The sequence below is a fragment of the Arabidopsis lyrata genome (genome assembly GCF_000004255.2).
Source record: "Arabidopsis lyrata subsp. lyrata unplaced genomic scaffold ARALYscaffold_48, whole genome shotgun sequence".
Lineage (NCBI taxonomy): Eukaryota > Viridiplantae > Streptophyta > Magnoliopsida > Brassicales > Brassicaceae > Arabidopsis > Arabidopsis lyrata.
The window spans coordinates 37,884-48,435 of record NW_003302515.1 but is presented as its reverse complement, the minus strand read 5'-3'; the positions used below and the strand labels follow the sequence as shown (position 1 = coordinate 48,435).

General features: G+C 34.7%; 3 protein-coding genes across 3 annotated transcripts in view; all 3 read left to right on the top strand.

Annotated features, from left to right (window-relative positions):
• Positions 1–912: 912 nt before the first annotated feature.
• On the top strand, positions 913–2,240 carry LOC9299113 (elongin-C). Its single transcript, XM_002862991.2, has 3 exons — positions 913–1,077; positions 1,358–1,463; positions 1,856–2,240. Exons 1-3 carry the CDS (start codon positions 972–974, stop codon positions 1,932–1,934), a joined length of 291 nt encoding a protein of 96 aa, XP_002863037.1. The 5' UTR covers positions 913–971; the 3' UTR covers positions 1,935–2,240.
• A 789-nt stretch (positions 2,241–3,029) lies between these two features.
• Positions 3,030–6,688, top strand: LOC9299107 (subtilisin-like protease SBT4.11). Its single transcript, XM_002862990.2, has 10 exons — positions 3,030–3,131; positions 3,223–3,317; positions 3,402–3,493; positions 3,851–4,103; positions 4,460–4,943; positions 5,053–5,150; positions 5,248–5,457; positions 5,554–5,665; positions 5,742–5,946; positions 6,058–6,688. The coding sequence occupies exons 1-10, from the start codon at positions 3,030–3,032 to the stop codon at positions 6,615–6,617; spliced, it is 2,211 nt and encodes a 736-aa protein (XP_002863036.1). The 3' UTR covers positions 6,618–6,688.
• Positions 6,689–9,521: 2,833 nt separating this feature from the next.
• Positions 9,522–10,552, top strand: part of LOC9299111 (subtilisin-like protease SBT4.13) — a 3,280-nt gene continuing 2,249 nt past the window's right edge. Inside the window, exons 1-5 of the mRNA XM_021019006.1 lie at positions 9,522–9,624; positions 9,742–9,836; positions 9,926–10,017; positions 10,102–10,354; positions 10,493–10,545. Coding sequence (XP_020874665.1) covers positions 9,532–9,624; positions 9,742–9,836; positions 9,926–10,017; positions 10,102–10,354; positions 10,493–10,545 — 586 coding nt within the window. The 5' untranslated portion in view covers positions 9,522–9,531. The remainder of the gene's footprint in view (positions 9,625–9,741; positions 9,837–9,925; positions 10,018–10,101; positions 10,355–10,492; positions 10,546–10,552) is intronic.

The window sequence follows — 10,552 nt, the reverse complement described above, 5'->3', positions numbered from 1 at the left end:
GGTCGTGTATTTGTATAACTGGCTTTTTCAAGTTGATACGGAAAATAAACGACGCCGTATTTAAATAAATTGACAAAAGTGGGGGCTGAGGTGGCAGATAAATGATTGATTCTATGGTAGGCAGCTGACAAAAAGCAAGAGCATGTTTCAAGGGTATTTATGGGATTAAAGTTATTATCGGATACGGTAATGACTCTCATGTTAACATTGTAACCAGCCAATTAATAAGAGCCACGTCATTAATTAATTTACATTCTGTCATGTGTTGGTGATGGTCTGTTCTCTGTTGTTGATTGATCATTCGATAATTATATAGTAGTAGACTAAAGATTTCTACGTCACTTTTTTTGGTGATAAGTTTGAAAAAGATTAGTGGTGTATTTTCATTTGGACTATGGTTTCGGCACTCGAACCTGGAGTACTCTGATTGGGATTATAGAAAAAAGTAAATCAATATAATCTCTCGTTTTGCTTGTAAAGAGATTATGTATGATTCCTAGGTGAATCACATCTTTCACCAACCCTTAAAACTTCTGGTTATAGTTTTGATAAATGTTACTATGTTTCCTTCATTTTAAAGTTTGTTTTCTACAACTTCGAAAATGTCAAAATTTGTAGAATTTTACAAGCTCATTAAATAAAGTAATCTAAACTAGTTTAAAAGGTTTTATTTAATTTACAAGCTCTATTAGATTACTTTGTTTTCCCCTGACTTATTAAAAGTTTGGTTAGATATTTAATATTTCCCCTATAATTTTTGTATCAAGAAGATTGAAATAAATTGCAGCTAAAAGGCTGAAATAGAGTGTGATTTTAGTGGGCCAATAACTAGACATCATAATTCATAATGGGCTTCATTTGAAATTGAGCCCATAATAGTTTGAGATCAACCAACAACTGACTCGGTCGGTCTCTGCGAGTTAAGAAACCACGCCGCGGTAGAGAGAAACAGAGGAAAGACGACGACGAAGATGAGAGAGACGGTGAAGTTAATAAGCATGGAAGGATTCGAGTTCGTCATCGACAGAGAAGCCGCTATGGTTTCTCAGACTATCCGAAGCATGCTCACTTCTCCAGGTTTCTTCTCTTCTTTGGTTGTAGGGTTGGTGATCGTAATCCCGATTCTGATCTTACTTGATTTCGATGGATTCTGTGGTGAAATTGAATCTGATTTAGTTGTGAATTTCCCTCAATTTGAGAGAAATCTCGCGAGAGATTATGCTCAATCGGAAATTCAGTTACGTAATTTGAATCTCCCAATTTCAATAAGGAAGCTAGTCCAATGTCATTAGATCATGATAGATGCTGAATTTATTGAGATTTGAAGAAGAAATTCTGTTGTTTTCTTGTATTGAAGGTGGTTTCTCGGAATCGAAAGATGGCGTAGTGACTTTCCCTGATATCAGCACCACAATACTAGAGAAGATCTGCCAGTACTTCTACTGGTCTCTTCAGTACTCCAGGTTTCATTATCCTACTTTGATCTCTACAACATGGTGGCATCGTACTATTCTCTATTCAGAACCTCATTGCCGTTTGTAGTTATCTAAGTTTCACTTTAGCCGATCACTCGGGATTCGGGAAAAATAAAACACATCCTTTAGAGAAATATTTACATTGCAAACTTTTTGACCCCATTCTCATTCATCTTTAGGATTAGTTGAAAGTAATATTGTTTAACATGCTGCTTTTAGTTTCGTAATGTTCGGAACAATCTATCGAAAGTGTCCAGTTTTTTTTATCTAGCGAATGAATCGGATTACCTCTTTCTCTGCTTCTATATCCCTATCTTTCTCTCTTTTCATAGTCGTCTATTTTCTAACTACTGATATGCAAATGTTCCACCTTTGGACAGAGGCAAAGAGACTGAGTTTCACATTGAGCCTGAACTGACTCTAGAGCTGATGATGGCTGCTAACTACCTTCACACTTGAACCAAAAGGATAACGCTGTTGAATCTTATTCGACTAGTATATTGCAGTTCCGTTTAGGAATGGACACAAAATGTAACTCCTTGGAGCAACTTGTGTGGGTTCATATACTTGTTTGACAAAAATCTGCATAGGTTTCAAGAAGAACTATTTAAAAGTCATGTACTTCTTTACTAGTTAGTTTTGACTGCAAACATCGAAGTCCTTGTGGCCTTACTAGTTCCTTATATTCAAACAGCTTTGTAATAAGCCACAAACGTTCTGCCCTAATAATGATTGGTTTGGTGCCCAATCCCTTGAAAATTACTCTACTTTTTGCCTCGATCATTATGTTTCGAATCGTTTGAATGTTTGATATTAGACAGAATACAAAACTGTGCGACTTATTTATCTAAAACCGCATAATACACAAAATAAAGTGCTCTTTTAGCAATGAATTCAGCAAACATGTTAGGTCGTTGTCTTCTCCATACAAACAGAAAAACGAGGGTCGCTTTTGTCCTTGCCTACTACAATGTCTCGTGTAAAGCTCTGCAGAGATGGGCCAGAAACAGAACACTTGCATCACTCTCAAATATCATCACATTCCCAAAACCAAGATTGTCTAGGCACATTATTCAAGACGACGCTGTTGCTTCTGCCTCCAAATTGTTCCAAAAGTCGTAAGCAGTTTTGCCCCAAACTATTGGACCTCTCCTCTCTCAATCCTGACGACCCTTCCCATGCCACAAATATCAACCCTAATAAGTCACACATTCTTCCCATGCTTCAGTTCGTTTTTTTTTCTTTTGAGATATTTTTTTTATTGGAACTCGCAACATGTTACTATCGTTATAGATTCCAAAAATATGGTGACTTACCACATCGAAAAATAAAATTCTCCCGTGGTATATGATTACGAGTACATATATAAAAACAAAATATAATTTCTTTTTTGAAAACGGTTTGGGCAAAAGACAAAACAATAAGCTAAGCGTAGAAACAGAAATTAGATTCTTTTCTTTACTTAAGTCTATGTATGATATCCAATATATAAATATCTTTTCATCTTGATCTCCACAGAAGTTAGAAACCAATTTTAATCTATCAATTCTATAGATGGCAAGACGAGGAGCTTTCTCTAGCCTCCTCTCAGGTCTCCTTGTCTTGTTGTTCTTGATTTTAGTCTCAGCAGTCACACATGATCATCAAGATAAACAGGTATATTATTATATCAATGATCAAAATCTCTTGTTTCTAGATTATACATAGTGATTATGTTGACAAATGACGATTATTGTTATTAATTAAGGTGTATATCATCTACATGGGTTCACTTCCTTCTCGAGTGGACTACACACCAATGTCGCATCACATGAGTATTCTTCAAGAGGTCGCCAGAGAGAGGTATGATTTGATTTATTCATTCTCTAATCATTATTACTTTAAATTATCAGGATTATTAATAATGACATATATATATTATTTTAGTTCGATTGAAGGTCGTTTATTGCGAAGTTACAAGAGGAGTTTTAACGGGTTTGCTGCCAGGCTCACTGAGTCAGAACGAGAACGAATAGCCGGTGAGTGTTCTTCGAGGCCTATATAGTCTTTAATGATACACTCAAATGATTTGTTCTTCAACTACTCTTTCGTTTTCGTAAAAAAAAAAAAAAAAGTTTACACTTAGTGTGTATTTTTCTAAATAATCCATAACCTTTATCATCTCAAGCCAAATTTTTATGTTAGTTTCAAATGTCATACATAAACGGAACCAAGTGTATCATAGTTGCAAAACTATTTTATGAAAATGTGAAAATCATTTTTTTTTTTTTTTAAAATTTAAATGATGTAGATTCGTTTTGATTTTTCTCTTTACATGTAAACGTGAACAAAACAATTGACTCATTCAAGCCTAAAACCCTTCCTGCTATTGTTAGATATTGAGGGAGTTGTGTCTGTGTTTCCGAACAAGAAATTAAAACTCCAAACGACGGCGTCTTGGGACTTCATGGGACTTAAGGAAGGTAAAGGTACGAAGCGGAATCCGTCTGTGGAGAGTGATACAATTATTGGAGTCTTCGACGGTGGAATCTGGCCAGAATCCGAAAGCTTTACCGACAAAGGCTTTGGTCCTCCTCCAAAGAAATGGAAGGGCATTTGTGCCGGCGGCAAGAACTTCACCTGCAATAAGTAAATCTATTTCTTTCCTCTCTTTAAACTCTATACATGTTAGAATTGTTGATCAAAACTTCACTGTGTGCGTTTACATAAGGTTTTTATATAGTTCACATGTTTCCAATGAGCTCACAATTTTAAACACTTTAAGCGAAGTTTATTGTTAATCGTAGATGCCAAATGCAAATGAAAGGAAAACATTTATATATCCTATGACAACATGAAAATATTTTTTAATTTCTTTTTTCACAAGCTTACGTATAGTCTAGGTAAGACTCTACGTGAGTCATGGCTTAGACTTCAGGGGTTGAATGAAAAGTCTTGCCTATTTTTTGGGGGCAGAGATTGATATATGTTAGTCATTTTTACAGCAAGCTGATTGGGGCAAGACACTACTCACCAGGAGATGCTAGGGACTCTAGTGGCCACGGTACACACACCGCGTCTATTGCGGCTGGAAACGCAGTCGCTAATACCAGCTTCTTTGGGATCGGCAATGGAACGGTGAGAGGTGCAGTTCCAGCTTCTAGAATCGCTGCTTACAGAGTCTGCGCCGGGGAATGTAGAGATGATGCAATACTGTCTGCGTTCGATGACGCCATCGCCGATGGTGTTGACATCATCACCATCTCTATAGGTGATATTAGTGTGTACCCGTTCGAGAAAGACCCGATCGCAATTGGAGCTTTTCACGCTATGTCCAAAGGAATCCTCACTGTGAACGCGGCTGGTAACACTGGTCCGGATACGGCCTCAATCACGAGCTTAGCACCGTGGATGTTAACCGTTGCAGCCAGCACAGCGAACCGTGAGTTTGTCAGCAAAGTGGTTCTCGGTGACGGAAAGACACTTGTCGTATGTATCAAGTAACACTCTCATTTTCTGTTATCATAGTGTATCTTTAATTTGTCCTTTAAAATAACAATTAATGACTCTTTTTTTTTCTTTCTTTTTTTCCTATAAGGGAAAATCAGTGAATGGTTTTGATCTCAAAGGAAAGAAGTTCCCTCTGGTGTATGGAAAATCTGCTGCTTCGTCTCCCTCACAAGTGGAATGCGCCAAGTAACTTTCTACACAAGAAATACAGTTTGTGACCTAGAAATACTTTTATATTTCTGATTGGTGATGATGAGATTTTTTCTCTATAATTTATTTTCAGGGATTGCACGCCAGATTGTCTTGACGCATCCCTGGTGAAGGGAAAGATCTTGGTGTGCAATAGATTTTTTCCCTACGTAGCCTATAAAAAGGGAGCTGTTGCAGCCATTTTTGAAGATGATTTAGACTGGGCCCAAATCAACGGTTTACCTGTATCTGGCTTACAAGAAGATGACTTTGAGTCTTTCCTCTCTTACATTAAGTCCGCAAAGTAAACAGTTATCTTCTATCTTTTGAATCATACACTTTTTTTTGTGTGTGTATAAGTTTCTCTTTATTCTCATTTTTCTTGGGGTTGAATCTTTAGGTCCCCAGAAGCGGCTGTTCTAAAAAGTGAGGCAATCTTTTATAAGACAGCTCCTAAAGTTCTTTCCTTCTCTTCTCGCGGTCCAAACATCATCGTTGCTGATATTCTCAAGGTATTATATGATATGTATTGGTTATGCTTAGATTGATCTCTCATTTTTTCGATCTGAGAAAGTGGTGAAAATGCAGCCGGATGTAACAGCACCAGGACTGGAAATTTTGGCTGCAAATTCACCCAAGGCATCACCGTTTTATGACACCACTTGTGTGAAATACTCTGTTGAATCCGGAACTTCAATGTCTTGTCCACACGTTGCAGGCATAGCCGCCTACATCAAGACGTTTCATCCTAAATGGTCCCCTTCCATGATAAAATCTGCCATTATGACAACAGGTCAAGAGAAAATTCTATCTTCAGTAATAAATCATACTTTCTTGTCTCGCAAGAAAACCATCAAATTTTGTTCATGCTCTGTTCTTCTTTGGTATTCTTAATATCTCACAGCTTGGTCTATGAATGCTTCTCAATCTGACTATGCATCAACCGAGTTTGCTTATGGAGCTGGTCATGTAGACCCAATAGCTGCTACTAATCCTGGACTCGTCTATGATTTAACCAAAGGAGATTACATTGCCTTCCTCTGTGGCATGAACTACAATAAGACTACCGTGAAACTAATCTCCGGTGAAGCCGTCACTTGCACTGAAAAAATATCACCTAGAAACCTCAACTATCCATCAATGTCGGCTAAATTGTCGGGATCTAATATCTCCTTCACCGTCACTTTCAACAGAACCGTCACCAACGTCGGTACCCCAAACTCTACATACAAATCAAAAGTGGTCTTAAATCACGGAACTAAGCTCAACGTCAAGGTCTCACCTAGTGTTCTATCTATGAATTCGATGAACGAGAAGCAGTCTTTCACGGTGACTGTTTCGGGAAGCGAGCTCCATTCAGAACTGCCTTCGTCTGCAAATCTAATTTGGTCTGATGGAACTCATAATGTGAAAAGTCCCATTGTTGTTTATACTGGTGACTTCTCACCACCATCCTCATCATAAACCATTATTGTTGTTGTTATAATCATTCAATTTTGGATGTCTAAGAACATTGAATAAGATAATTCAACTGTTGTGTTTTTATCTCATCGGACATGTTCTTCTTATTGTCTTTCCCGATTTTGGAATCGTCAAGTACGTTGATCCGCGTTATGAAACCTAGAAATTATCAGCTTCGTTATCATTTCACCTTGACCCTCGCAAGCAGTAGTGGCTACGGACTTGTACCTCATGAAAGGGAGAAGGAGGAAGAAAATAAAGAGGGTTTTGAGGTACTCTGATACCATATGAATGTGTGAAATAATTTGTTTGTCACACAACTCACAACTTACAAGTTACAATAGCTTATAAGCACAATTAAGATAATATATCATGACATAAATATACAAAATATTGGATTGGAAATTAGAGAGATGTGACGCGATTAATGAATGTGAATTAGCAATTCGTATCTCTCGACAGCCACAATATTAATACCTTGTTTTACCATATAAATTTTTTAAAATTTTTTGTAATAAATAAGAATTGTGATGAGGTGAGATGTTAGAAGTAATGGCCTCTTGATTATTATATATTGAAATAATAAATTTTTCGTGTTTTTTTTTTTAAATAAAGGGTATGATAGTTTTTTTATATTGGAATAATAGTTTATGCATGTTTTTTTTATCACAAAAGAAAGAGGTCTATATATGCATGTTTTCCTTTGATTTAAAAGCATAACACATGTCATGAACTGAAAAAGAAAACAATGTCATGTTATGGAGAGGGAAACTTTACAGTTATAGTTTCGTTATCAACTCTAATCGACAAAAAAAAAAAGAATGATTTAGTCAACTCTTTGTTAATTTTCATTGATCTCTGTTAATTAAGTTTCTAGCCTTCTTCTTTAGGGCGAGCTGATTTTAGTGGAGTAAACGAACTTACGCCAGAAGGCCCAAAACTAACAAACAATCAAAATGCTGTTTCGAAATGTAAAGAGTTTTCGGCGAAAAATCTTCTGCCTAACCATGCGCGCTTACACACAAAGCGGATTCTAGCACTTTGGAAGCCCAAAAACAAATATTGTTTTTAAGTTAAAATATATAATATAATGCTTCATATGTTCTAAACATAATATAGTGTATACATAATATATTCAATTGATAAAACATTTCAATTTTACCACAAACATCTAGTTCAATTTTAAAGATATTGTAAACAAAAAATATAAAAAAAAATAAGAAGAATTTTACATAAAATAATATAATTTAGAAATGGATCCCTTTTACAAATAGATACAGTAATCAATATAGAGAAAAAAATTGTTTTACAATGATATAGAAATTAGGTAAAACACGGAACTAAAAAGAAGAAGAAGAGTTTATTGATAGAACGAAAATGTATGATATAACTTGATAAGTGTCAAACTGTGACATGTTCACCACTATACTTAAATATCAATGTCAAAATAAGACCTCAAACACAAAAACAAAAAAAAAACTGTGCCGTAGACGAATGTTTCTTGTTTATAAAGGTGGGCACGACTCTGCTTACACATATCACATGGTTCGTTAGTTCTTGAAAACGAAAAAATTACCCAAACAATGAACGTATATCACACTTTTTTTTTTTTTTTTTTTTTTGCTATTGAGAATCTTTAAACATATTTACTTCCAATAGATTTTCAGATGATCAGATGACAGAATTTTCAAGTTTGTAAGAAAATCTTCAATTTATTACCGGTGTGATTTTTATTAATTTTGCTTTATTTAAGCAGTAATTTAGTCTAAAATAAATGTACATATGATTTATTTCTATACTCCAAACTTTCATATATTACACTTTTATGAAGTATATGTGTATGGAAGTATTTTTAAAATGTCTTAATATATTTATATTATTTTATAGTAGCAAGTTTGAACACTAATTATAATATTTTTAATATCCAAAAAATTATAAAATATTAATATCCTTAATGTATAATCAAAGAGTTAGATAATGTAGCTCATAAAACTGCAATTTGTGAGGAATTTAACACATCCACATGTTAATAAAAAGTGCAATATATCAAACAATATATCTTATTTGGTAGAAAAACTATAAATGGAGTCGAAACTGGCCAAGTTATTGTGGTGGAAAAAACGTGATATTATGGAAAATATCAAAAATAATGTCAACAAATTAAATAAAACGTAACTGAATTATGAAAATTTATTTATAATTAATTGTCCACAACCCAAGTAATCATTTAGTGATTTACTGTTATTCTTTAAACAAGGTAAATACATTAACTGGATATACCTTAGTAATAGCATCGTTAGTCCTTAAAAATGGCTAAATACACTGACTGGATATAACTTTCATGTGAACGATGTGTAACGTCCATTCACCATATCAGCTAATTAAACTGCTATTAAATTAACTTCTAATATAATTATACCACGTGGCAAATAATATACAGTATATTCGTTTTTTCCTTCTTATTGTCATTAATGTTTGGTATATTCAACAAGAAAAACAATTCAATTGTAGGTCAAAGAACACAATTCAATTGTAATATTTGTGATTTTCTTCCTGCTATTTTATTGACTAAGAAAATCGGAAACTAATTAAAGAGAAACTAATCCAAAACTTTATTCTTTTCACTAATTGAGTTCATATTAACCGTGAGTAAATAGATTCCTAGATAGATATGAATCCTAAGACTGTAAGCAATGTTATCATTTAATTGATACAGATATCATTAATTAGGGTAAGATATAATTTGATCTTATTTATAACAATTTATAGTATCAAACTATCAATTAAAGACAAAATCAGAGGACTTGAGTTAGATTCTTTTAATTTGACGCGGTGCATGTATTATCTCTCCTATATAAAGATCTTTTCATGTACATCATAATAGACACTAAAAATTCTTCATTTTATTTTTAAAAAAATGGCGACACTAGCAGCTTCCTCTTGCCTCCTCTCATGTCTCCTTGTTTTGTTCTTGAGTTCAGTTTCAGCAGTCACAGATGATGATAAACAGGTATAGTTATCATCGATGATTCATATCATTATTAATTTATTATGATGATATGTTGATTGTCCATGTGATCACCCGTTATATAATGATGATAATGCTTATGATGTATGATCCATGAAGGTATATATTGTCTACATGGGCTCACTTTCGTCTCGAGCGGACTACACACCAACGTCCGATCACATGAGTATTCTTCAAGAGGTCACCGGAGAAAGGTGTGTTTTGATTAATTCATTTCTCTAATTTATAATCAAATTTCTAATATTTTTATTTCGGAGATTTTAATACGTGATATATTTTCTAGTTCGATCGAAGGTCGTTTGGTGAGAAGTTACAAGAGGAGTTTCAACGGTTTCGCGGCCAGGCTCAGTGAGTCAGAACGAGAAAAAGTTGCCAGTGAGTGTTCTTCGATCGAGACACACTTTATGTTGAAATTGATTCTAAAGGTTAAACAATTAAACTCTTTTGTGTTGTTCTTAGAAATGGTGGGAGTTGTTTCTGTATTCCCAAATAAGAAGTTACAACTTCAAACGACGACGTCTTGGGACTTCATGGGGTTAAAGGAAGGAAAGAAGACAAAGAGGAACCCTACCGTGGAAAGTGATACAATTATTGGAGTTATCGACAGTGGGATCACGCCGGAATCTCTGAGCTTTTCCGACAAAGGCTTTAATCCTCCTCCTAAGAAATGGAAAGGTGTTTGTTCCGGCGGCGAAAATTTCACATGCAACAAGTAATTACTCTTAAGTTAATTTCTCTCCTTAAAGAATAGAATTGTTTCGTACAAAAAAATAAATTATTATTGTTTTTAGTATTGTTGGTCGAGGTTAACCTTAGTTTTGAAAAATGAAATCTGTTTATAATATTTCAGCAAGTTGATTGGGGCAAGAGACTACACAAGCGAAGGTTCTAGGGACACGGAAGGCCACGG

What these genes read in the sequence shown, in the direction of transcription:
- LOC9299113 (XM_002862991.2), top strand. Translation starts at nt 972, where the DNA reads ATGAGAGAGACGGTGAAGTTAATAAGCATGGAAGGATTCGAGTTCGTC. An exon ending in AAGCATGCTCACTTCTCCAG is followed by an intron (nt 1,078 to 1,357) that starts GTTTCTTCTCTT and finishes CTTGTATTGAAG; the next exon opens with GTGGTTTCTCGGAATCGAAA. An exon ending in TGGTCTCTTCAGTACTCCAG is followed by an intron (nt 1,464 to 1,855) that starts GTTTCATTATCC and finishes ACCTTTGGACAG; the next exon opens with AGGCAAAGAGACTGAGTTTC.
- LOC9299107 (XM_002862990.2), top strand. Translation starts at nt 3,030, where the DNA reads ATGGCAAGACGAGGAGCTTTCTCTAGCCTCCTCTCAGGTCTCCTTGTC. An exon ending in GTGACGGAAAGACACTTGTC is followed by an intron (nt 4,944 to 5,052) that starts GTATGTATCAAG and finishes TTTTCCTATAAG; the next exon opens with GGAAAATCAGTGAATGGTTT. An exon ending in TCACAAGTGGAATGCGCCAA is followed by an intron (nt 5,151 to 5,247) that starts GTAACTTTCTAC and finishes ATTTATTTTCAG; the next exon opens with GGATTGCACGCCAGATTGTC.